This window comes from Dreissena polymorpha, chromosome 15 (assembly GCF_020536995.1).
Source record: "Dreissena polymorpha isolate Duluth1 chromosome 15, UMN_Dpol_1.0, whole genome shotgun sequence".
Lineage (NCBI taxonomy): Eukaryota > Metazoa > Mollusca > Bivalvia > Myida > Dreissenidae > Dreissena > Dreissena polymorpha.
Genome location: NC_068369.1, coordinates 52917613 through 52944571, shown reverse-complemented (window position 1 = coordinate 52944571; position 26959 = coordinate 52917613). Strand labels below are relative to the sequence as shown.

Below are 26959 nucleotides of genomic sequence, written 5' to 3'. Positions count from 1 at the left end.
AAATTGATAAGTATGACAGAGGATCGATATCCTAGAAACTGTTATATTATGTTAAAGCGGCATGACGAAATCGGAAGAACTAATTGGGTGACATCTGTAAAAAAAATATTTTGTACCGTTATGGATTCGGTTTTGTTTGGATAAGTCAAGAGATAGGAAATGTGGAATTATTCTTAATGTCATTTAAACAAAGATTGATTGATTGTAATACACAGAACTGGCTTGAAGCTCTTGGAAATTCACCAAGATGCGATACTTACAAACAGTTCAAATCTATGTTAAACCCAGAAAAGTATTTGTTTATCGATATACCATTTTATGTTCGAAAGTCAGTTGCTAGATTCCGTTGTTCAAGCCATAAATTAGCTATTGAAACTGGTCGACATTTAGGAATTTCAAGAGAAAACCGATTATGTACATATTGTTCAGTCGTTTTTAATAATATGTGTATTGAAGATGAGTTTCATGTATTTTTTAAATGTCCAAAATTCAACCAAGAAAGGCAAATGTATATCTTTTCATGGTACAATGGTGAACAAAATTTCTTAAATTTTTGCAATCTTATGCAAATCTCTGATGAAAGTAAACTTAAAAGCATAGCCTTTTTTGTAACTGAAATAATGAAAAAGAAAGATGTAGATCAAAATTGATGTTCAAACTTGATGTATCACAACTCAAAAAATAACATGCTGTTACTTATGTATGCTGTATTTTGGGCCGGTGGCCTTTATTTACAAAATAAACTTTTGTCTTTGTCTTTGTCTTACCAATCGATATACCAGTACTTGTAAATCATCTTTACGAAACGACATACGTGAGATGTATAACATAGCGTTTATTTTAAAGTTGTTCGAAAACCGTTCGACAACCTAATGAGTGTGCACGCTTTCGTGAGGCCAATGTGCCAAACAGATCCTCCTCATATTTGTACGTGAAATTTGATAAAAATTGAAGTGAATTAAAACTTAATTTAAAATGTAAGTAATGCGCACATTTTTTAAATGCTGCCATTTTCTTTTGTCTTCAGAGAATTGTCCGTCTGTTGTGCCGAGAAATGGAATTAGAGGAGTTTGTGGTGGATTTTGACATTGTTCATATACATTGCTAAGTACAGACGAAACATTAAATTTCTTTCAAATTTAACTTTAGGTTGGCACAGACATCTCAATGAGAAAGCAGTGACTGCCCGTCCTATGACATAGGCTATGTACCTTCTCATACGTCTACTGTCTGACAGGACGAGGCAAACATTGCACTAAGGAAATAAATGTTTTTTAAAAAGTGTTATTTTGTGATTGACTGTCATACATCAAACATAACAGTCTGAGTTTTTTTCTCAACCAAACATGCCTTAATTTTTAAACAATTCAAGAGCATGAAACCTATCAAAAGTCACATTAACTGCCTTAAGAGCAAAAAGCATTTGACAAATGCTGCATCTTCTTCACTAGCTTATATTCTCAATTATTAAATTGAGCTCTTCTAAAGGATATAATATGCTCCGACTAAAAGATATCAAATAGTGGATTCCTCTCATGACCTTTAATGATATGACATGATTCAAGGCCATGAAAATTACATATTAAGGTAATTAAAATGGGCAAATATATTGCAACAACCGCTATTAAGAATTGTGACTGTTACACCAAAACATTGAACAGTTAAAAAATGCGTTGCGTAATCCTAATTTCCATAGCTAATATAGCCGAAATAAGTGGTATCCGAATAAAGATATACTTGAGTAATTGTTGCGTGGGACTGAGTAAACCAACTATGACACTTGGAGAATAGACATTTAGAGATAGAAATCTAATCAATTATTAAATCAAAATATTATTTAACCTTCATTAATGTTCTTATCGACTAAATCTGCGTAAGCATAAACAACTGCACGACCAGTCGCGGATCCGGAAGTCGTTTGTTTCACGTCGGCCTCGTTTGGAAATGAAAGTCAACTTATTTTCCGTGTCATCACGCACGCAAATCAACGTGGACATTTAGAAACATGAACATTGATGCGTGTTGAACATATTTAACATAGCAGTTTAATTATCGTTTATTTATTTGGAAAGTGTGAAGTGATGGCTTCTGCAACAAATGTTGTTAAAGTTGGATCTAGGAAAAGTCAGGTAAGACCATCTGTCAATATATGAGTGTCATTATTAATTTCATCCTTGTTTGGGATCCGGTCTTGTTTCCAAATGCAATCACCTGATCTGCTGTTTTCTGTTTCAGATGTATTAGTAGCAATAGATTCAGAATTTCTAGTCCTATTTTTTTAGATTTTGCTAAAAAAACACTGCTTCATGGGGTTTCACTTGTAAGACCCATGTCCCAAACTCAATGAATGTCAAATTTAAAGGTCTTGAGTCTTATTCATCTAAGATCATCTCTGCTTCACAATTTTTAAATTAATTGCCACAAATATTCAATATTTGGTAACGACTTAATTTAGCCATGCAACATATGTGAACTAGCTCTAATGTAAAGTAAGTGCTCTTAGTGGGCAATTTAAACCTGGTGATCTACTCCTATAAATATGAGGTCGATTTACATCGTAGTCCAAATAATTAGACGTAAGCTACCCCGCTTACGTCTAAACGGCTACCGTCGTTTTCCTATAGCAAATTGAGTTCAACTAAAACTTCAGTTTTTCTCGTTAAATCTTTGCTAATGCATAAAATTATCATTAATTAGACATATATGTGAGCGATTACCTCTTAAATGTGTAAAAATTGTGCTTTTAAACCACTTATGTACATTTTTAAAAATAAACATACACAACACACTTCGTGTGTTTGTCGTTTATAGAATTACATTGAATTATCTTGAACGAAATTATTTTTTGAATAGGTTACACATAACCAATTGTTGTTGTACAACAAACCACATCACTTTTTAGCTTTCTGTACTCTTAAATTAAATGGAACCTATATGTGTGTGTTAAAACTACCAGTTGTATCACGGAGTGTATATTGTTAGGAGATGAATCGAGTATTTGAGGATTTTGACCCTTACTGTAGTAAATTCAATCTTATGCAAAAACTATTCATCCGATTTTATTGGTTTATACGTTATCTTGTTGCTTATTAATTCCTCTTTCAAAAATATACGTTTTAGTATATTCCCGTTGTTATTAATGGATTTATAGCGAGATAAACACAAGAAATACACATTTTATGTTTTACCACCGCGCGTTTTGCCGTATTGTGGCTATCGATTTTGTACAATTAGCGTACAGCGAAGCGCCGAGGTTATACATTTTGATGTACCCACTCACGTCTTTTGTTGAATTATAGTTTCATTTCTCGGCCGATTTTGACAAATTATATATCATTAGAAAGCTTACGTTACGTAGTAAACAGATATATAAATATATATTAAGTTTTTCTTCTGATTTCGACAGCCCGGCGAGTTATAACTTTAACTTTTTCAAATATCATACCGTTTTGGAGTTTTAGAATCTAGATTTACGGTTGACATGTTCGTACTTAATACCAATTTGTAGCGTTCTTCTGATTTCGACAGCCCGGCGAGTTATAACTTTAACTTTTGCAAATATCATACCGTTTTGGAGTTTTAGAATCTAGATTTACGGTTGACATGTTCGTACTTAATACCAATTTGTAGCGTTCTTCTGATTTCGACAGCCCGGTGAGTTATAACTTTAACTTTTGCAAACATCATACCGTTTTGGAGTTTTAGAATCTAGATTTACGGTTGACATGTTCGTACTTAATACCAATTTGTAGCGTTTATATTTGGAGTTCAGTTTTAAAAATTACATCTTGCTTAGGAGAATAGAATTCTGTATACGATAGAAAAAAATTGTTTAAAAACGAAAGTAATTAAGGAATGAAGGCGGAAGAAAGTAGCGCGAGTTCCTAACGCACTGAACTGATGCTACGGTCTTGGCGATTATGCTTTTGTTTAGAAACCGGCCATTGAATTTCCTTTGCCATGATTATTATATTTTTTATGATATATTGTAGTATTTTGTTCACGAAACATATCAATAAAGCTTATTATAAATAAATCTTAATAAATTAACTATTTCAGCTCTTGTTTATAACACAGCAAGGGTGTTAAATTTATGATGAAACAGCGTATATAGCGGACCCTCTCGATTTTATTCGGCTTTGCATGCATACTTGAAATAAAATGGGTGTCAAAAACATTCATCGTTTGCTGTTAATTATCAACGAGGGAATTATGTATAATTATATGAAATGTTATTTACCTTAAATTATCAATTTATTAAAGATTCTTGAAAATCACGGTCGGTGTTACGCGGGTCATTTCGTATTTTGACATTAGGGCATCATGTTCAACTATTCAAAATCAGATTTTTTTTCACTGGGACGATGACGGCTTTGATTTAGACAGGCAGACAGATAGTTTATTCAGACTTATACAACAGTACATCGTCTTCAACTCAAATATATAAATTATTTTTAGACGAATTGTTAGGTGATTACACATATAGCAGTGATGATTCTGAGAATGTTGCCATGTTTCTTATCCGTGTAATCTAGAGTCCGTGGTTTGAGCATTTTTATCGCGGTGTTCAATAAAAGATATCTCAATAATCTTGTTTTTTGATAGATCTGTGGTTTTATTGCCCATGTGTTCAGCACAAACCAATTGTCTCGTTATGATCAGATACTGTGCCGACCAATACTAAATAACACTATGGTGTCATACGCCACAGCAGGGACCTATACTTGTGATCATGGAGTCTAAGTGCAAGACTTAAAAAAGTATGTTGTTTCGCTTGCGGTTGTTAAAGCCAAAACGGGGCTCCCAGCTGGCACAGCTGCTGATATTCAGATCTGAATACTTAAACTTATTTAGACCTTATTCTTAACCGTTGCGCGTTTTACGATATCGGATTTTAGGCGGGAATAAAACTCAGTGAAACTATTCAATTTCTTACACAACATTAAGCATATTAACAGTTATTGAAATTAAAAATATCAGCGACATCTTTTTAAAGACTAAACACCTTTTCAAGTATCGAATTTAACATGTCAATAAAATATATTAATACCAAAAAAGGTTTCATTTAATATTGTTCACATTAAACCTTTAAATGAAAGTGTCGCTTTAACTATTTTCCGTGTCTTATTAAGCCGCGAATCGTTTGCTAAAAACAGTTAACAAAAAGGGCTACACGTTCTAATTCTTAATGAAATACAAAAATAAGTATAACATAATTAATAAAGTCCATAAACACACACAGCAAGATCAAAGTTTTAATGGAAAACTAATATGACATTCCACGTAAGTTATTATTTTCGTCTAAATCGAATACTATACATAGAGAAACAATGTATTTATAACCGACCAATGAGGTAACATTATGCAACTTTCAATTTACACAGTGCTATATGGCAACAATATGGAATTTGAACAGTGGTAGTGTTTTAAGGTCTGGACTATCATTACTTGTAAGTTTGTATAAACATTTTTCTAATGCAATTAGTAAAATAATGTTTATATTTTATGTTTAATAATTTATTGCATGATTATTCTGTGCTGTTATATGAATTTGATACCGTTAAAGCTTCCGACATGAATTCATGTCGGAACGATGCTATTGCAAAATAACGTTAAACGATATGAGGTCGATGTAAATCGACCTCATATTTATAGGAGTAAGCGGGGTAGCTTACGTCTAATTATTTGGACTACTGGTGATCCAGCCAGGATTTAAAAAGCTTTAAGGTGTTCATTTGTGAAAAAAGCACTAGTGTTTTTATGGTTATTTTATCTCTACTGCATTTAATATGTAGGGATCAGCATGCTATGTTACTTGTATATTGAGACAAAGTGCTGATCAAATAAGGCATGGCAGGGGTCCTAGGGTAGCAGGGTATGTACTCTTGTTTTAACACATATTTGCCTTGGAGCATAAATGTTAAGGTCAAACATATAGTTTAGATTATCACAAAATAAATGACAATCCCCTCAATTCCTATGTGGACAAGATAAAATATATATGGTCACCCACCATGAAAATTATGTTTATTATTAAAGTGGGTATATATGATTTGTCAAATATTTATGAATTTATATAAAATGTGCAAAAAAACTTATTATATATATATTTCAATATAAATTAAAGTTAAGAAGAACATGTGTCGAAAAATGCGAAATAAGCCAGATATTTAATTCTGAAATTGAAAACGGCTGTACAGCCGAATTCGCCAGCATGTATATCATACATGTACGATGTGAATCTAAGCTTAGTTTAACCCTTTCAGTGCGGGAACCGAATTTTGAAGGCCTTTGCAAACAGTTTGGATCCTGATGAGACGCCACAGAACGTGGCGTCTCATCAGGATCCAAACTGTTTGCTATTCTGATAGTATTTTTTGAAAAAAATCGAAAAAAATGCTAATTTTAGAAATTCAGCAGACGACATTTTAGCAGACAAATTTCCCATCATGCAAAGGGTTAACAGATTATTTGAATTCCTGCAACGATATATATTCATACGACACACGAACACTAACTCCAATCCTAATACAAAGACGAATGCTTCGGTTATTGTAGAAAAATATGTACGTCACAATTGGCTGGGGCCGCTAATTTGTCTTTGCTGCATTTTTATGAAATTCGGCTTTAATGTATAATTTTTCTTGCCTATTTTGTGTAATTGTAACATATTTTATCAATATATTACAATTAAACACATATAAAAAATCGTTAACACATTAATGTTGGATGTTGATGGTAATATTATAATATTATATGCCATGATGTAAACCAAATGTCTTATGTATACATTAATCAATTAGAAAAGTTAGTCAAGCCTAGAATAGACCATAATTTTATGATGATAAATGACTGCTTTGACAAATATAATTGTTCAATAATGTGTGCTCTTCTTACTATTTGTATTTCCATTATTTCATATTCATGACAATTATTCTGTATATAATTCTTTCAATTTCAGCTTGCCCTTGTTCAAACAAACACCATCATCAATAAATTGAAGGAATTGAATCCAGAATATGAATTTGTAGTTGGTGAGTTATAAAATTGTGTTTGTCGTTTATTACAAATCATAAAAATTATAATGTAAAAATATTTTATTTTGTATGAGTTTGTTATTTTCTCAATAGTAACATCTGATGTCTTTTCTGATATTTTAGTTACCATGACAACTACAGGTGATAATATATTGGATTCAGCATTGTCAAAGGTAAGACATAATTATTATTTTGTGTCATTATGTTTGTGTTCACTCACATTATGTTTAGGCTGTCCGTGTGTCATATTCACAAATTGATTGATGAGCCCAATTTTACATGATTGGGCTAAAATCATAACTTGGCTAAAATCATTTCTTGGCTAAAATCATTACTTCATACCCTGCACTACTAAAACTGCATTTATAGTGTAGGTGAACCTTGCACACTATTATTATTTAGAATATAAACATAATAGTATAAGCCTCTTATTAAGAATTAAATTTATTTGATGCAATTTACAAAATATTGTGCCAATTTTTCTTCAATAATATTCATACACCCTTTCCGACCCAACATTTGTTTCCATGTACTTCATGGTTTTAGTTCAGAATCCTTTGACCCTTTTTCGCAAACAGAACAACGCCAGATTTTTAACCCATGTTTTTGCCTTAATTTCGTTAAGATTGGAGCCAAAGACCTGTTCACACGAGAACTAGAGCTGGCTCTTGAGGCCGGTGAAGTGGACTTTGTGGTCCATTCATTGAAGGACTTGCCAACCAGAATAGCAGATACCCTAGTCATAGGATGTGTGTACAAGTGAGTCTGTTGTTTTACCACTCGGAATCAAAGTGTTTAACTCTTCCAGTGCTAGAATCAAATTTTGAAGGCCTATGCAAACAGTTTGGATCCAGATGAGACGCCACAGAACGTGGCGTCTCATCAGGATCCAAACTGTTTGCTATTCTGATAGTATTCTTTAGAAAAAAAAATTGAAGAAAATGCTAGTTTTAGAAATTCAGCAGACAACATTTTAGCAGACGACAAATTTCCCAGCATGCAAAGGCTTAACCCTTTACCACTTAAAAAACATATTTTGGCGCATTTGTAGTCAAATAGAAAGTTGAATTTAATTAAATACCTTTCTTACTAAATTTAAGATTTAAAGGCTTCATGTCCAACCCTTAGGTACTGATGAGCAGCAAACAGCATAAAACCTGAACAGACTGGGAGTTACTTGCAGGCTGTTCTGGTTTTATGCTGGTTGCAAAAGCCATTTGCACTTTTCTTCTTATGGGGAAGAGGTTAATACTGTTTGCTGCTCATCAGTACCTGATAATTTAAAATGAAGCCTTTAAAACTTGAATCTAGTAAGAAAGTCTTGAATTTATACTTTATTTTCTAAGGGCTACAATAATGTAAATGTGTGTTTCTGAGAGGTAAAGGTTAAGACGATTGTAATAACATCTTTATATTAAGTGTCATGTTTTGTTCATTGTAAAAAAAAGGATTTGTATTAAGTATCAGTGGTCGTGTCCCTTGAAAAGGGTCATCAAGGGGTTATCTCTGGAGGTGATGGTAGTGGCATAATTGGAAGAGCTTCAAGTTGTGCAGATGATAACGCAAGAAGTGCAGTCCTTTAAAACCTTTGAGCTTTAGCACTTAGATACGTTTTTTGCGCATTTGTAGTCCCTTAGAAAGTTACATTTAATTAAATACCTTTCTTACTAGATTCAAGTTTTAAAGGCTTCATTTCCAACCCTTAGTTACTGATGAGCAGCCAACATCATAAAACCTGAACAGACTGCGAGTTACTTGTAGGCTGTTCTGGTTTTATGCTGGTTTCAAAAGCCATTTTCACTTTGCTTTCTATGGGGAAGAGATTGAAGAAGTATCTTCTTTCAAATGAAGCCTTTGAAACTTGAATCTAGTAAGAAAAGTCTTGACTTTACAGTGATTTTTTTTGCTCAAAATTACCGCCGATGTTCGGCTGCTTCCCAATTGCAAAAATCCACTTTTTTTCCCAAAAATCTGACCAAAATTTCCCCAAAAAAGCCAAATTTCCTAAAAAAACAAACCAAAAAAACAACATTATTTTTAAGAAAGAAGTCTCTTATGACTTAATTATGATTTCTTTACACTAAATCTCAACTTTATTTTTTTAAACATTCTACAAAATATACAACTTTAATTTAGCACTTTTTGTCAATAAATAATATATGCTCAAATTTGCCGCTTTTATTGATTTAAAAAAAATCCCAATTTGACCAGACTCCTTTTCCCAAAAAGGTTAGAACCTTTTCCCAAAAAGGCTAGAAATTCCCCTGAGCATGCACTTAAAAACAATATTAATTCTGCTCTTTATAATCATATTTAAAATGCTTAATGTTTCCCAATTTCATGGTTAATCGCGCTATTTTTCCCAATTTCACAGTTTATCGTGCAAATTTTCCCAATCCAAATGACACAGGCTGTAACATATAAAAGCAAAAAAAATTCACTGCTTTAGAGTTTATTTTCTAAGGGCTACACTCATGTTAAGATGTATTTCAGAGAATTGCGCTGGCTAATTTAGGACAACACTTTACACACATTCTTTAAACTTCCTTTTCACAGGGCACGGCTCATATTTATTTTAAGTGTCATGTTTTGTTCATTGTAAAAAAAGGGATTTGTGTTAAGTAACGGTGGTCATGTCCCCTGAAAGGGGTCATCAAGGGGTTATCTCTGGAGATGATGGTGGTTGCATCATTGGAAGAGAGAACTTCAAATTGTGCAGATATAACCCAAGAAGTGCAGTCATTTAAAACCTTTGAGCTTAATTGCTTTATTTCATATGACTTATACTCCATCAGTTAGATCATTCAACATTTTAACTGATAGTTTTAGTTGTTGCATGTATTTCTTTACTACTTCCATTATAAAAACAAAAGTTTGAAATAAATGGTATTCATTTCTTAGTTGATAAAAAAAGTAATTCAAAATCGAAGTATTTTAGGCAATAGATGTATTACCAAAAACAAGTTTTTTGCTTTTATGGTTGCAGGCGAGACAGTGAGTTTGATGCAGTGGTTATGCATCCAAAACACAAGGGCAAAAAATTAGAAGATTTGCCAGAAAACAGGTGAGTTCAGACTTTCACCTTTGAGTGCAAAATAGCCTGCCATGGCATTATGTTTGGTTCAGGAGCAGTAATTGTTTATGCCCATCTGATCATAATAGTCTGTTACCACTGTTGAAGAAATGGCTTTAAAATAATTGAAACATTGAAATTTTGCTTGTGAACCTGACCTACGAAATTACGCCAAGAATGTGTCCGCAACCAGAGATTGTTATCTTACTATAGGGCTTCTTCCGAATTGTTTCATAGAATACATACATTACTATGGTAAATTTGGTGTAAACATCAACATTTCCATATGTGACAGTTTAAAAAAAAAATTGGTTCATTGGTTTACTTTCATGCTTTCTTTAAGAGAATACCAAAAGGGTCTCAAGAAAGATTTAAGGAAACACCTTTAATTTTGTCTTATGTCAAATGGTGTGACTATAAAAAACAAGACATATTTGAGGAAACATATGATATTTCCTTTGTAATCAGTGAACAGTCAAAATATGTTCTAAAAATTCACTAATAACTGTTTCTACTCTGAAAATTGACCAAAAACTAGATTCACAAAACTCCATTTACTCAATTACTCATTGTTTTATTAAACATTTAGACAAAGGTGGAAACTGTTACCTATCGGAATATTGTATTACTCTAGATGCTATTTAATTTTGTGAAGGAGCGTTTGATGTGGTTCTGTCTTATTACAAGTATTATTATTCCAAACGGGAAATCATTCATCACGCATAAAGTTATGCAAAGTAATAAGATGTGTTATATGTGGAAAGCATTTGTAAAGTAAATTACCGGTACACATTTCATAGCCGTTAAAAAAATGGTTGGGTTTGGGTAATTAAAGAGTACTCATCAAAAGCAAACAATTTAGTTTCAAGATTTTTGAAACAGAGAATTGTAGAAAATAATGTTCATGTTCCAAGAAATAAATTTGTTCCAAATAACAATTATTTTGTTTCGAATAGCAATAGAATAACAGTAATGCATTTAACATAAACACTTAAGATTTAACAGGCCATCTGTTGTCAACAATAGTATTTCAGAATGCTATCTTTAAGACAGCTAAATGTTTGCACAGTGGTATGCAAATGATAACTGTAGCTTGAGATTTTATGGCTGTTCAAAATTTAACAGTTGGGGATGAACACAATAGTAGGTTGCACAAATCTTGTCAAGTATGATGAGTGGCTTACTAGGTTTAACATAATTATCCCTGGTCAGGACTTGTTATTGGTTTACTCAAAGATCTATAAACATGTTAATTGTTTATTTAAAGATCTTTGGTTTACTGCCTACAGTGATAGGCTATTTGAAGCCAAGGGGCCTTAGGGCAATTTAGATAATTGAATCATTTTTGCTTATTGTCATAAGATATTAAACTCAATTCAATGGGGCGTCATGGGGAATAATTTGATTATGGCAATGTAGAAATAATTGCCCACAGCTTTTATTCATATAATTTATTATGAAGCCTGTGATATATTGTCTTTTGACAGGTTGCATAATTATTCAGGTCATGATTTGAAGTGAAGTACATTTAAACTGACATTCTCTTGATTGATCATATTGTTACTGGAATGCAATCAGGAACAAATCATTAGAATTGAAGTTTTTAAATCAGTTGAAATCCATCAAAATACCTGTAGGTTCTTACTTGAAATTATGGCTTTTTTAAGCAACGAATCTTTGATTCACACATGGACTATGGATAATGATTCTTTCTTGATGCTGAAAGCAGGACCAATCATATTAAACAATTATCTCATTGTTTTTTCCCAATTGGGAAAAGTACCAGTACCAGCCCTGTTGGGAAAAACATGTGCCAAAAAAAACTTGAAATTGGAAAAATGCGTGTCATGAAGTTTTCATATTGGGAAATTTGTGTACTTAAAAATTGATAACTAAGTGTGCAATTATCAAGTTGTCAATATTATATTAACTTCTAAGGCTCAAGCCACAGAGCTGCATAGGGAAACTAACTAAATGTTGCATTTTATTTGTTTTAAAAATTATAATTTTTTTAAATTTTGACTGTGAAGTTTTTGGACAGAAAATTGGGAAATTTGTATTTTTTTCCCAATTGGGAAAGTGCTGTTTTGTGGTACTTTATAAAGGAGGAAAATATAACTGTATTAATATGTTTAAATAATATTTTTCACTGGTACCGAATCTGCAAGCATATAGAAGGTAATAAGTGAAATTAACCTTTACGCTATGTCCATTGTGTTATAATAATAAAATAAAAAATAAAATAAAAAATTACAGAGAGCAAAATGATGTGAATAGTTTAAGGTTCATGACTATGTCCGTTGATAACTTGAATATGTCAATCAAGTTGTTGGAAAAATTAGCCATGCTGGCTAACCAGCGATTTTTTTCATTCTGTAAAAGTACTGAATAATGGCGCTATCCAAATTGGAAAAAATTTAATTTCTGAGTTGCTGTCCAAAAAATTCCCAATTGAAGGTCCCCCCCCCATATATATATTCCATTTATTTCAACACAAAATCCAAAAAATAAAGAACTGTTTGGCGTATTAAAAAACAACATTGACATTTTACAAACAGAAAATAATTTCAAATCAGAAGATAATAAAATGTAAGCGACAGCCACCTAATTTAAAACTTCTGTTAACCAAATCTTACTTTTCATCTCAAGAACCAAGAGTATCCAAATGTAATGACCCTAGATGCGCCCTGTGTGGTTATATTATTGAAGGGAATTCTTTTGATTTTAATGGCAAAATGTTCAAAATAAAAACTAATATGTCATGTGATATACAAAATGTGATTTATGTATTAGTATGCAATGGATGCAAACAATATTATATAGGCCAAACTGGCGATAAACTTAGAAATAGGCGATCTGTCCATGAACAACAAATGCGAGACCCCTCAACAAGACAGATGCCTTTAAGTAAACATTTAGATGAATGTTCACATAATGAACCAAAATTTAAAATATTTCCATTTTATAAGCTATTTTCGAACAATATTTCAGCTAGGTTAGCAAAAGAACAACATTTTATACATGTTTTTAAACCCAAATTAAATTTCATTTAATATTTATTGACGTTATGACGTCATAATTGATATGACGTTATCTCCATGACATTTTGACGTTGTAATATATTGAATTATGCCCTGATGAGCTATGCGAAACGCGTTGGCTAAATCAATATATGTTTAAAATCCCAGACACGTGTTTTTACTTTTATTATATAATATTCACAATCTGGATTATTACATTTTACTTATATAACTATATATATATATATATATATATATATATATATATATATATATATATATATTAACTATATATATATATATATATATATATATATATATATATATATATATATATATATATATAAATAAATAACATACAACATTAAGTTAGTTTCCGTATGCAGCTCTGTGGTTCGAACATGTATAAGTAAATATAATATTGACAACTTGACAACACTAAGTTATCAATTTTAAAGTATTTGGGAGCAAAAAATCAGATACACCAATTTCCCAATATGAAGACTTTACAGCGTGAATTTTCCCAATTTTAGGATTTTTGTAACAAATTTTGCCCAATTTTGCTGGAAACGATACTTTGCCCAATTGGGAAAAAATCGCTGATTTAATATTAAGAATGAAGCTTTTTGATTTTACTTGATCTGGAAATGATGCTGGAAACGATACTTTTCCCAATTGGGAAAAAAATCGCTGATTTAATATTAAGAATGAAGCTTTTTGATTTTACTTGATCTTTTTTCGATTATTACATTAAAGGGGCCTTTTCACAGATTTTTGCATGTATTGAAGTTTGTCATTAAATGCTTTATGTTGATAAATGTAAACATTGGATCTAAAAAGCACCAGTAAAAAAACTAGATTAAAATTAAAGAAAAAAAAAAAGGAAACCTCAACTGTGCTCAAACCACTGACCTCTGGAGTAAAAGTCTATTGCTAAGTTCACTCGGCCATCCATGCTCATACAATGAGTGATGTATTTTATACTTCAAATAAGCAATCATCGTAGTATTAGAAAATATAACGACAACAACAGAACTCTCCAAATTATTCATAAAGAAAGCTTATAAAGTTTAACAAACATGCAAGATATAATGCAGTATGATGTATTTATATCTTGGTATGCAAGCTTTAATCAGCAGGGTTTGTTTTCCATTTCAGTGTAATTGGAACATCATCGCTTAGAAGAGCAGCTCAACTGTCCAGGAAGTTTCCAACATTCAAATTTGAAAATATTGTATCCTTTTTGAAAGCTGAATTAATGTTCACCAGAGAAGGTGAAAAACAAGTTTGGTTTCAACATTTAAAAAGTACAATATTAGAAGGCAGATTTGAACTTAAAGATCTTTTCACAAAATCATGTTTATTTATATATATGATATTCTGTTGTATGTATTAGATCATTCTAAATCTGCTTTATTAATTTAGCAAAATCTTAATGACATGTTGCAGTAAATATCTTTGGGAGGAAAAGGTATTTGTTACATATGTATGCCCCTTTCCCCAACTGACATGAATGTTAAATTATTTCAATCCACAAATTTAAAATTTAGCCAGCAGTATATAACATTGTATCGGTAATTAAACAGGCTCTTTGTTGAAATCATACCAAAGAAGTTTGTATGGAAAGATTTATTGGAGAACAGAGATTGTGTTTTCTCAAAAAGTCTCGGTACTAGAGTGATGGTTACTATGGTACCCAAAAAACCAGTTTTAACTTCTGTACCTTAATAAAAGGCCACCCCCCCCATGTACCTTAATAAACCCCCTCCCCCTCTGTCAGATAGGGTAATGATGGTATAAACTTTAATGTTACAAGTTCCCTTGAAGGTTGAGTTTTGACTTAATGGGCTAATAATCAAAAGGCGTCTTCTTTTCTTTGCAAGTAAGAAGTCTATCTATTTGTGTCCTGTTCTGAGAAATCTGGGCATAATCCAAGTGCGTAAAGTGTCCAAAGTTAGCCTGTGCAGTCGGCACAGGCTAATCAGGGACGAAACTGTTTGCTTTTATGAAATTTTTAGCTTCAATGGAGTCCCTCCTTACAAAAAATCAAGTTTAGGCAGAAAGTGTCATCCCCGATTAGCCTGTGTGGACTACACAGGCTAATCTGGGACAACACTTTACGCATATGCATTATGCCCAGTTTTATCAGAACAAGACACAGGCTTGGATGATGGTAGGTTGAAGCATTGCCGTATTCAGCAGAAACAATATTGTCTACTGACCATGCCCTTACCGACAGACTAGTACAAATAAACCCTTTGCATGCTGGGAAATTTGTCGTCTGCTAAAATGTTGTCTGCTGAATTTCTAAAATTAGCATTTTCTTTGATTTTTTTTCCTAAGAATACTATCAAAATAGCAAACAGTTTGGATCCTGATGAGACACCACATTCTGTACTGTTTTGTACCAAATAATACTAAAAGTTCTTGTTGAAAATGGCGTCCTTAACATGGCTGCAGAGAGGCAATCTGAACACACGCTTCAAGAAACTGGACGAGGATGAGAAGTATGATGCCATTATCCTGGCTGAGGCAGGGCTTGTACGGATGGGGTGGGATGACCGGATAGCACAGGTTGGTGACATAATGCACAAAGCTTCACTATGATAATGAATTCAAACACAGCCTTTGTTATTTTTTCGATGGTTCAATCATTTTTATTAATAGACTTGTGTTTTAATACATGAAAGATAAAATTCACAGATGTGTTGTTCATTATTAATCAACTTATGATAAAAAGGAAAAGACAATTTACAGTTCTTTTGTTGATTAAGACTGATAAAATAATTATGATGTATTACTTATTTTTATGCCCCCGGTAGGATGGCATATAGCAGTTGAATTGTCCGTCAGTCAGTATGTCAGTCTGTCCGTCCGTCCGAAAAAACTTTATAGTTGGCCATAACTTTTTAAATATTGAAGATAGCACCTTGATATTTGGCATGCATGTGTATCTCATGGAGCTGCACATTGTGAGTGGTAAAATTTTAAGGTTTACATCATCCTTGAAGGTCTAGGGTCGAAAAAACAAAGTCAAGGGCAGTAATAAGCTTTAAATGGACATAGTTATCTGACCTGCCCACGTATATATTTTTGTTAAATGAATCAAAGCGGCGCAGTAGGCGGAATTGTGTTTCTGACAAACACATTGTGGTAAAAGGTCAAGGTCATCCTTTACAGTCTACGGTAGAAAATACAGATTTAAGGGAAGTAATATGCTTTAAAAAGGGAGAAAATTATTCAATTTTGAACATAGCCACTTTATATACAGTCGAAACTGACCTAACGGCCACCTGAATTTACCGGTCACCTGCAGACAACGGTCAGTCTGAAATCCCCCCGACGAAAAACACTCTATATTACACTTGAATTTAACGGCCACCTGTCCATAACGGCCAACGGCCACTATATTCCACTCCGAAATTCATGTTTGACCTGAAATCAACGGTCACGCGTCAGTCGTCTCGAGTCGCGAAAATTAAAAACACAGCACATCATTTGTCCGTCTATTTTGCGGTTAAAGCGTCTGATAGCGGTTATTGTCTTTGATATAATAAAAGCGGCCCGCTGTGAGTAAACAAATAATAAGGTGTTGAGACGGTTTGTTTTTTGGGGATAATTGTGGGGGTATCTTCAAAAGAAAATATTCCAGAGTTTGTGACACGTTTAAAGTACATTGTAATTATCGCTAATTAAATGACCGCTAATTAGTACATTGTACTTACAACATTGAGTATCGATTTGAAATAACATTTTCGGATCATTCTTTAAAAGAGTCCCGCTTTTTAGACTTGTAAGGACGTGACGTCAATGGCACCTGACAAGCTTTATTTACTGAATGAGCGAGATGCTTGAGTAAACATTCATACCAGAGTTGATAAAGTCATTTCTTTAGTTTAACAATATGAAATTAAATCAATCTATAAGATATTCTTCTGTATTATTCAATGTACACATGTAAGTTATTTCTGTTATTATGCTTACTTAACGGCAATGAGCCTCTGTTTTACACTGTATGCAAACGACTGGGTGGGGTAGCGACGTAGCAATACTACCAACTGACAAACCATCTTAAAATTGTGATCCGAATTCAACGGTCACCTGTGGACAACGGTCAATTTGGTTATTTCCCTTGACTGACCGCTGTTCTCAGGTTTGACTGTATTTGGCATGCATGTGTATCTCATGGAGCTGCACATTTTGAGTGGTGAATCTACAGTCACGGTAGTGGCTTTTAATTATTTGCTACTAAAAATAGATATTTGTTACAGACAATTATTTTCAAGGGAAGTAATTTATATAATTATAAATCTCATATTATATATTTCCTTACCAAGAATTGAGGTTCTTTTCACAGTTACTGTACAGATTTATTATTTTGATTATTTATAACCCAAAATGATTGATTTTTCAAGTTTTTTTTTAAATGATATAATTATAACTTCTTTGATGTTCATTACATACCTGTGGACTTATGTCCATAGATACATGATAAACTCTGGCTATGTCTCTCTTTTAAACCACAGGCCTCGGATGTCTGGCATGGTCATAATAGACTGTGAGACCCTCCCCCCCCCCCCCCCCCCCCCCCCCCCCCCCCCCGTTGGATTTGACAAAATTCAAGGGAAGTAATAACCTTTAAAGGGAGATGATTTCTATACTTCTATACCTGCCAAATGTTAAATAGAAATTTTATTTCCATGCAGCGCAGTAGGTGGCATTGTGTTTCTGACAAACACATCTCTTGTTTTCAAATACCTTCACAGCTTACATAGCATATCTCTTTGCATCAAACTTTTTCTTGTGGACAGGATTACCTGCAATTTACTAATTAAAAATATAAGTTCAGGATGCTGCATATTGTGCATAAATCAAACTTTCAAAAACAAACATTTTCGCCCAGTTCAATTGTTGTTCTGGCTGATGCAGGTTCTAACGCCAGATGAATGCATGTATGCAGTCAGTCAGGGAGCAATGGCTGTGGAATGTAGGGCGGGGGACAGAAAAACCCTCACCCTACTGTCCGACATACACCACCAAGACACTGCTATAGCCTGCATAGCGGAGAGGGCTTTCCTTAGACGATTGGTAAGATGGAAAATATACTTTGTTTCAGTTTACACGACCTACTCATAAATACTAGTAGATGACTGTTCATCTTTATAGTGCACTGAAGGTATTTTCCTTGCAATAGTCTAGAAATTGACAACTGCTTTAGATTATTTGTTCAGGAACAATAGTATGGGTATCTAAAGTAGTCAATTTGGACATTACATTCAATAACAAAAGGTTATATTGACAGTATTTTGCTCTAAATATAAAAACGTATAAAGATGATGCATATTTCCTCTTTGAAGCATATACACATCGAGAAACAATTTTATATTGATGAAATCATTGAGAAACAAAATTCAATGGCAGAAAATATGTTTGATTCATGTCTTTATTGGAATTTAAACTTGATTCATGTCTTTTTTGGAATTTAAACTCACACTGCCACGCATTGCCTTCTTTGATGAAAATTGAACTGTGCCAAAGTCCTGCTGTCAATATTGTGCATGCGTAACTTCTGTAAATTTCATTCATATTAATTTAATTACTACTACTGATCTTCTGCGTGCACAAAAATCGTCCTCAAGGGCAGTGTTGTTTGTTTGTTTTGGACATTTCATTTTATGTTCATAAAAACGAGACATTTGTGTCAGAAATCCATTTTAATATGCATTTTGTAAACAATGATAACATATTGGAATATAATACAGTATTAACCATTGATAATTTATGTCCCTTTGATCTTTTCTTAAAGTTTGATAAATTGAATATATTCATTCAGGAAGTTTGTTCAATGTGTTGTTTATTTGCTAATGAACAAAAACAAATGGAATATTGTAATTTCTTGTCAACACATTTTATTCAAGATAGCAGACAAGATTACGCATCAATATATGAATTATAGCAATACTGTTTTGTGATAAGACATAGGAAAACATCAAAATAAAACATGCAATGCAAGCAACTGGAATATTAGTTTGATACTTTCCTCTTCTTCCAGGAAGGAGGATGCAGTGTCCCAGTATGTGTCTCCACCAAACTGTCAAAGACAAAGGTGAGGGGATTAATTGTAAAATAATATAATCAATTGACTGTAAGTATGTCCAGGGCTTTTTTCCAGTTTTTGTGAAGCGACCTTGGCCCCCCCTAAAAAATGCCCTGATGTCATGTTGTTTTTATGCCGCCTTTCGAAGAAAAGGGGGCATATAGTGATCGGACTGTCTGTCTGTCCGTCCGTCTTTCCGTCACACTTTGCGTTTAGGTTTCGAAAAATGCTCATTTCTTCTATGTCCCTTGAGATATAACCTTCATATTTGGTATGCATGTGTATATGGACAAGGCCTTTCCATATGCACAACAAAATTTACCCCTGTGACCTTGACCTTGAACTTAGGGTCCGCGTTAAGGTTTCGAAATCTGCGTTTAGGTTTCGAAAAAAGCTCATAACTACTATGTCCCTTGAGATATAATCTTCATATTTGGTATGCATGTGTATATGGACAAGGCCTTTCCAAACGCACACAAATTTTGACCCCTCTGACCTTGACATTGAAGTTAGGGTCCGCGTCTAGGTTTTGGAATCTGCCTTTAGGTTTTGAAAAATGCTCATATTTGGTATGCATGTGTCTATGGACAAGGCCTTTCCATACGCACACAAATTTTGACCCCTGTGACCTTGACCTTGAACTTAGGTCCGCGTTTAGGTTTTGAAATCTGCGTTTAGGTTTCGAAAAAAGCTTATAACTTCTATCAAACGTTTATAGGGGGCACAAGTCATCCTATGGTGACAGCTCTTTTTCTAATTGGCATATAGCTGCTTTTTCGGCTTCAATGTGCTGTTAGGGGATTTGTGTTTCACGAACACAGCTCTTGTTCTTTCTGTAACATGTTAATACATGTAGCACAGAAATGTACAGAAATTATATGTACCATGTATGTACTTAACTGTAAAATGTCAACAAGTGTACTATCATGAACAACAATAATGTAATGTTGATTGCTACATGTTGAATGAATAAATATGTTATGGTATTGATCTTTGTCAATTCAATATTGTCCCCTACCGGTTTCACCAGAGGGGACTTATGGTTTGCGCTCTGTGCCTCTGTCTGTGGGTCTGTCTGTCACACTTTTCTGGATCCTGCGATAACTTTAAAAGTTCTTCTTATTTGTTCATGAAACTTGAAACATGGTCATATGGCAATATGGACCGTCTTTTCATATTGTTCCTACGCCAAGAATTATGGTCGCTTTGGCAACAAATAAAAAAAAATCTGACAATTGTGGAGCTGTTAGGTGACATATATTGCTTTACAATAGTCTTGTTTCAGTTAATTAACTGAATCTTTAAATGAAATATGTTGCAGTTGACGTTGACGGGTGGTGTGTTTAGCATAGATGGCAAGCAGTGTGTACTGGATACACACTCAAAAGATCTCCCCGAAGAACCAGCAAACAAAAAGGTTTATTCATATTTGAATTTCTTCCTCAAAATTATTGATGGTATCAGAATGATAAAAATGGATTGAAAATATACTGTTTGTTTTGAAGCACTTCATGTGCAGGTTATACTTAACTTGTGAAAGATTGTTTGCTCTGCCTTTCTGTTTGGTCAAAGCTGTTTATTCAAAGTTTTTAATAAGATTTCTAAATTCATGAGATCATGAACATTATATAAAATTTATAAAAAAAACACATTGGTCAGCGCAAATCTCATTTATAAGTATCTACTTGTCGATTTATACAAGAAGGAGTAATAAACCTTGTTATATAACAAATATTAATATCATGATAAAAACATTAAAAAATTATCCATGCAGATAGGTTTTGTTAAATAAGATGCAACATTTAACCCATTTATGCCTAGCGTCTAGAAAAAAGGCCTTGGCAAACAGCATTATGCGGCGTCTCATTTGGGTCTGCGCTGTTTTCTTGAATGAATTTCTATAAAAAATATTCTAAATATAGAAATAAATATACTAGACATCCCTAATTTTGGAAATAAATTGATCCAATTTAGAAGGATGGGTGAGTCCACTAGGCATAAATGGGTTAAATCATCAATATAAATTAAGGACTATGTTTAAAGATGGCAACCAACGGTCACCTGTTTGCTGCAATTGTGCCTGGTAACATCGACCCGGCATTGTGCCACATCGCAGAAGAAGTTGGAACAGAGCTTGCAAATCTTCTGCTGGCAACCGAGGCAGCAAACATTCTCGCTGAGGCTAAGGAGCAGACGGCAAGGGCAGTGATGGAGGAGAAAGCAAGAAAAGAGCGGGAAATGGTGGAGAAAACAAAGCAAGGAGAAGTCACTGCAGAGTAGGTTTGGTAGCATTAAGAATGATAATAATATGTAAGGACAAACTATGTTATTTATATATATATGCTGAAAATGTGTTTTATACAATTTTGCAGCTAGAGATTTTAATTTTGTGTGTAAAAAAATGGATCTATTAGATGGAAATATTTTCCACAGCCTATGATTTGAAGTCAGAGAGAGACATTACACAGAAATGGTTCTGTAAAGTACCTTTTCTTGTAAATTTGTGTAACAGTCTAGTCGATTTGTTAGGATTGTTGGTTTAAACCCTAAAAAATGGATTTTATTTGAAATGTGTGTTAAAGTATGAAGGTATGAAGACGTTTGTTAAACTTCTTCAGTTAAAATTTAGTTGGCTCTGACAATGTTGACTTTTACCAACACATACACCATCTTTTTTTTATGTCCCTGGTAGGGTGGCATATAGCAGTTGAACTGTCCGTCAGTGTGTCAGTCAGTATGTCAGTCTGTCCGTCCGTCTGAAAACTTTAATGGCCATAACTTTTTCAATATTGAAGATAGCAACTTGATATTTGGCATGCATGTGCATCTCACAGAGCTGCACATTTTGAGTGGTGAAAGGTGAAGGTCAAGGTCATCCTTCAAGATCAAATGTCTAATATATGGTGTTCAAGGTCATCCTTCAAGGTCAAAGGTAATTTTTTTTTTATAAATTTCAAAGCGGCGTTCTCATGAAGCTGCACATTTTGAGTAGTGGAAGTTCAAGGTCAAGGTCATCCTTTAAGGTCAAGGGTCAAACAAAAATATATAAAAAATCAAAGCGGCGCAATAGGGGGCATTGTGTTTCTGACGAACACATCTATTGTTTATAATTGTAACCAATAATACACTTTTGTAAATACATCTCATTTTCATTTTGTTTTGTTTTTCCTTTTAGGGCACAAAAAATTGATCAGTTGTTGGGCTGAATTGTTCCCTTAAACATTGAACTGATATAGTGTAGTAAATATAAATTGTAATTATTTTTAATCCAGTTTTAATATCGTCAGAGGAGAGCGCTTAAAAAAAATCAATACACTTGTAGAAGTTTTCAGCCAAACAATGCGTTAAGTTGATATTTTAAGTTAAATGTTGAATTCTTACATTTTGTACTTTTGAATGTTCAATGTAAAATAGGCTCTCTGTATTGTAAACATATGTTGACTAAAGCAAAGTGGATAGAAAAAGTAACATTTTTTTAAAATGAATGGGCTTTCAAAAATAGAAGATACAAACTCACTTTACTTTTTGTGGCCCTTTCTTTATCTCAAAATTTATCAACAAATATCCAATAGTCATTTAAACAAGAAAAACACAAACAAAATAAATTTAACATAGTGTTTATTCATATTTATGTAATAATGATATACAAATATTGTATTACATGTTTGATTGATATCTGTTATCTGATATTAAATATTGATTTAATCGGTTTTAATGTGATTGTATTCTCAAATAACTTGGTGATGTATAATCATGTTTTTACAACCAGTTAAATGTCAGAGTTTGAAATAATTTCTAATGTATGGTATGTAGCATTACTCATTATTATCATTGACTCATCTTCTTTCTTATTTGTACATTACATAATGTAAACTATATAACGCATTTTATTCAAGATTACATTCCAATGCATATGTACTGCTATCATGGTGCTCAGATGGGTGTTTTATTACTATTCAGCAATTTTGCTGTAATTTGAACAGCTGTTCTATTAGATCTACTGTTTAGATATGATAATTTAATTTATATGTTTTATTATGCTCCCCCAAAATTAATTTTGGGGGAAGCATATAGTCGCCGCTTCGTCTGTCCGTCTGTGTTTCCGTGTGTCTGTGTGTCCGTCCGTGCACAATTTTTTGTCCGGGCTATTTCTCAGAATCTAATGACCGTAATTCAATAAAACATTATGGGAAGCTTCACTACCAAGAGGAGATGTGCATATTATCAGCAGGTTCTGGTCAGATGATTTTTCACAGAGTTATGGCCCTTTGAAATTTTCCATTAACTGTACATATAGTGCAATTCTTGTCCGGGCTATTTCTCAGCAACTAATGACTGGAATTCAATGAAACTTTATGGGAAGCTTCACTACCAAGAGGAGAAGTGCATATTATCAGCGGGTTCTGGTCGAATGATTTTTCACAGAGTTATGGCTCTTTGAAATTTTCCATTTTACATATAGTGCAATTCTTGTCGGGCTGTTTCTCAGCAACTAATGACTTTATGGGAAAGTTAACTACCAAGAGGAGATGTGCATATTTTCAGGGGTTCTCGACGGATGATTTTTCACAGAGTTATGGCCCTTTGAAATTTTCCACTTTACATATAGTGCAATTCTTGTCCGGGCTATTTCTCAGCAACTAATGACTGGAATTCAATGAAACATTATGGGAAGCTTCACTACCAAGAGGAGATGTGCATATTATCAGCCGGTTCTCGTCGAATGATTTTTCACAGAGTAATGGCCCTTTGAAATTTTCCATTTTACATATAGTGCAATTCTTGTCCGGGCTATTTCTCAGCAACTTATGTCTGGAATTCAATGAAACTTTATAGGAAGCTTCACTACCAAGAGGAGATGTGCATATTATCAGCCGGTTCTCGTTGGATGATTTTTCACAGAGTTATGGCCCTTTGAAATTTTCCATTGTACGTATAGTGCAATTCTTGTCCGAGCCATTTCTCAGCAACTTATTACGGGAATTCAATGTAGCTTTATGGGAAGCTTCACTACCAAGAGGAGATGTGCATATTATCAGCTGGTTATGGTCGGATGATTTTTCACAGAATTATGACCCTTTGAAATTTTCTATAAACTGTACATATAGTGCAATTCTTGTCCGCGCTATTTCTCCCCAACTACTGACTGGAATTCAATGAAGCTTTATTGGAAGCTTAACTACCTTGAGGAGATGCGCACGTTATTTGTTGGTACTGGTAAGTTGATTTATTTAGAGAGTTATGGCCCTTTAAAAAATTTAAGTTGCTAAACCATCCATCGTATTAATTTGTCCAAAGTTATGCCCCTCAAGACGTTTCCTTTTATCTGAATATATAGTGCAATATTTCGACAAAAAAAACACTTTGGGGAGCATCACCCGTCTTCGACGGTTTCTTGTTTGTTATATTATATGTGACATGCTGTTTTAAAATACAAAACAATTGTTTTGTTTAAGTGTGTGAACATGATATTTTAATATTGCCTTTAAAATAGTACAGTTTATTTTAAACTTTTGGTATCTCATGCATTATTGAATTTAGATTAAAATTTAACATTGTGCATTGTGATGGGTCTGGGTTTCAAGAGATATTTAAATGCCATGTAATTGATCTAGGCTTCAAGTAGTTTGTGCTTTGTTATGGGTCTAGGTTTCAAGTGGAATCTTACATGCATTGTAATGGGTCTATGTTTCAAGTGGAATCATACATGCATTGTAATGGGTTTAGGTTTTAAGTGGAATCTGTAATGCATGGTAGTGGGTCTAGGTTTCAAATGGAATCTTACATGCATTGTAATGGGTCTAGTTTTCAAGTGGAATCTTACATGCATGGTACTGGGTCTAGCTTTCAAGAGATCTCATTCTGATGTCCTTTTCATGGAATTAACCAAGTCAGGAGACAAACATATATCGCTGTGCTCTTGATTTATGTCAAAGGAGTGGCTTTTGTAAGCAGCATTTGGTGAAATGTTAGCATCATATCTACAAGAACTCAGTTAAGGGAAACAGTTGTTTCTCAAAGGTCGATCAGAACAGTATTGACAGTCTTCTATAATCAGAGTAACATTTAAGGTCGTCAGATCTTAAAGTTACTGCCACTAAAGCAAGATATTACCGGTACTTAAAAATATTGTTTTTTGTTTTTTTAACTTAAAAAATATCATTTTTTGTCCCCATTTACAAAAGTTTCAATAAAACGTTTGTGTATTATTGGAATACTGATTCTACATGCGTTTTTATTGTTTATGTGAAATTGAACGAAGTTTGAAACAGATATATCAAAAAAGAAAAAAAACACACTTTTGTTTATTCATCTGAAATGCCGCAAACCATGTTAAGTTTACCCGGTAAAGATTGTGATGTGATATGTAAGAGTGCCAGCTTCGGTTGATATATCAGTCGGTCAGTTGAAGTAAAAATGTTATAAGAGTGTGGATCAAACTACTTCCACACATATGGAGTAATACAATTGAAACTTTAAATATATCGTCAGCATAAGATGTGATTCTGTTGTACATGTGCAAGACAATTCTTTCCGATCATGTGTCCTTCTCAGTGAACCACATGGTCCTGACTTATTTGCCCTTTAACTGAGCTGACAAAGTGTGTGAGGGTACACATGTACAAGTGAGGTCTTCGTGAAGTATGAATACATTATCACGTAGATTTAATCAAAAGAATTGTTTGAATGGTTTAAGATTACAGACATGTTTGTGTACTATATTGTTACAGATAAGATTATTTGTGCCTTAGTTCTAGCTTATATATTATATGTTGCAGATTGTTTGTATCCTAAATACAATGAATATGGACAGAAATGTTTGTTCTTTCTTTATATTTTTATTTTTGTTCGCACAATGAAGAAAACGGATAGTTTAAGTAACACATGTTTTACAATTTGATTACACCAGTTTAACTTGTTAATCATTGTGCCGTAAACGATTCATTTTTAGCTCACTTGTCACGAAGTGACACTGTGAGCTTATGTGACCGTGTGATGTCCGGCATCCGTTGTGTGTGCGTGCGTCCGTCCGTCAACAATTTGTTTGTGTAGACAGTAGGGGTAACAGTTTTCATCCAATCTTTATGAAATTTGGTCAGAATGTTTATCTTGATGAAATCTGGGTTGGGCTTGTATTTGGGTCATCTGGGGTCAAAAACTAGGTCACAAGGTAAAAAACTAGGTCAAAAAATAGGTAAAATTATATAAAAACCTTGTGTAGACAAAAGAGGTCGCAGTTTTCATCCAATCTTTATGAAATATGTTCAGAATGTTTATCTTGATAAAATCTGGGTTGGGATTGTATTTGGGTCATCTATGGTCAAAAACTAGGTCACTAGGTCAAATAATTGAAAAATCATCAACAATTTGTTTGTGTAGACAGTAGAGGTCACAGTTGTCATCCAATGTTTATGAAATTTGGTCAGAATGTTTTATCTTGTTGAAATCTGGGTTGGGATTCCATTTGGGTCATCTGGGGTAAAAAACTAGGTCACTAGGTCAAAAACTAGGTCAAATAATAGAAAAACCTTGTGTATTCTATCTTCAAAGTAACAAGGTCTGTCTGACCTAATTAGCTGTTTTCGGAGAAAACCCGTGGTATTGTCATAGCCAGCTCGTCCGCGTCGAGCTAAAACAAAGCAAAGTGCTTCCTCCTACAACTTTGAAACTTCATATGTAGCTGCACCTTGATGAGTTCTACACGCCACACCCATTTTAGGTCAAAGATCAA

The 26959-nt window shown here is 33.5% G+C and overlaps 1 protein-coding gene across 1 annotated transcript; it reads left to right on the top strand.

The window, feature by feature from the left end:
• Nucleotides 1-1917: 1917 nt before the first annotated feature.
• On the top strand, nt 1918-26062 carry LOC127859381 (porphobilinogen deaminase-like). Its single transcript, XM_052396733.1, has 11 exons — nt 1918-2129; nt 6962-7034; nt 7161-7210; nt 7663-7796; nt 10024-10101; nt 14289-14364; nt 15591-15704; nt 18060-18218; nt 19183-19236; nt 20549-20644; nt 21271-26062. Exons 1-11 carry the CDS (start codon nt 2082-2084, stop codon nt 21505-21507), a joined length of 1119 nt encoding a protein of 372 aa, XP_052252693.1. The 5' UTR covers nt 1918-2081; the 3' UTR covers nt 21508-26062.
• The last annotated feature ends 897 nt before the right edge of the window (nt 26063-26959 follow it).

What these genes read in the sequence shown, in the direction of transcription:
- LOC127859381 (XM_052396733.1), top strand. Translation starts at nt 2,082, where the DNA reads ATGGCTTCTGCAACAAATGTTGTTAAAGTTGGATCTAGGAAAAGTCAG. An exon ending in AGAATATGAATTTGTAGTTG is followed by an intron (nt 7,035 to 7,160) that starts GTGAGTTATAAA and finishes CTGATATTTTAG; the next exon opens with TTACCATGACAACTACAGGT. An exon ending in GAAGATTTGCCAGAAAACAG is followed by an intron (nt 10,102 to 14,288) that starts GTGAGTTCAGAC and finishes TTTCCATTTCAG; the next exon opens with TGTAATTGGAACATCATCGC.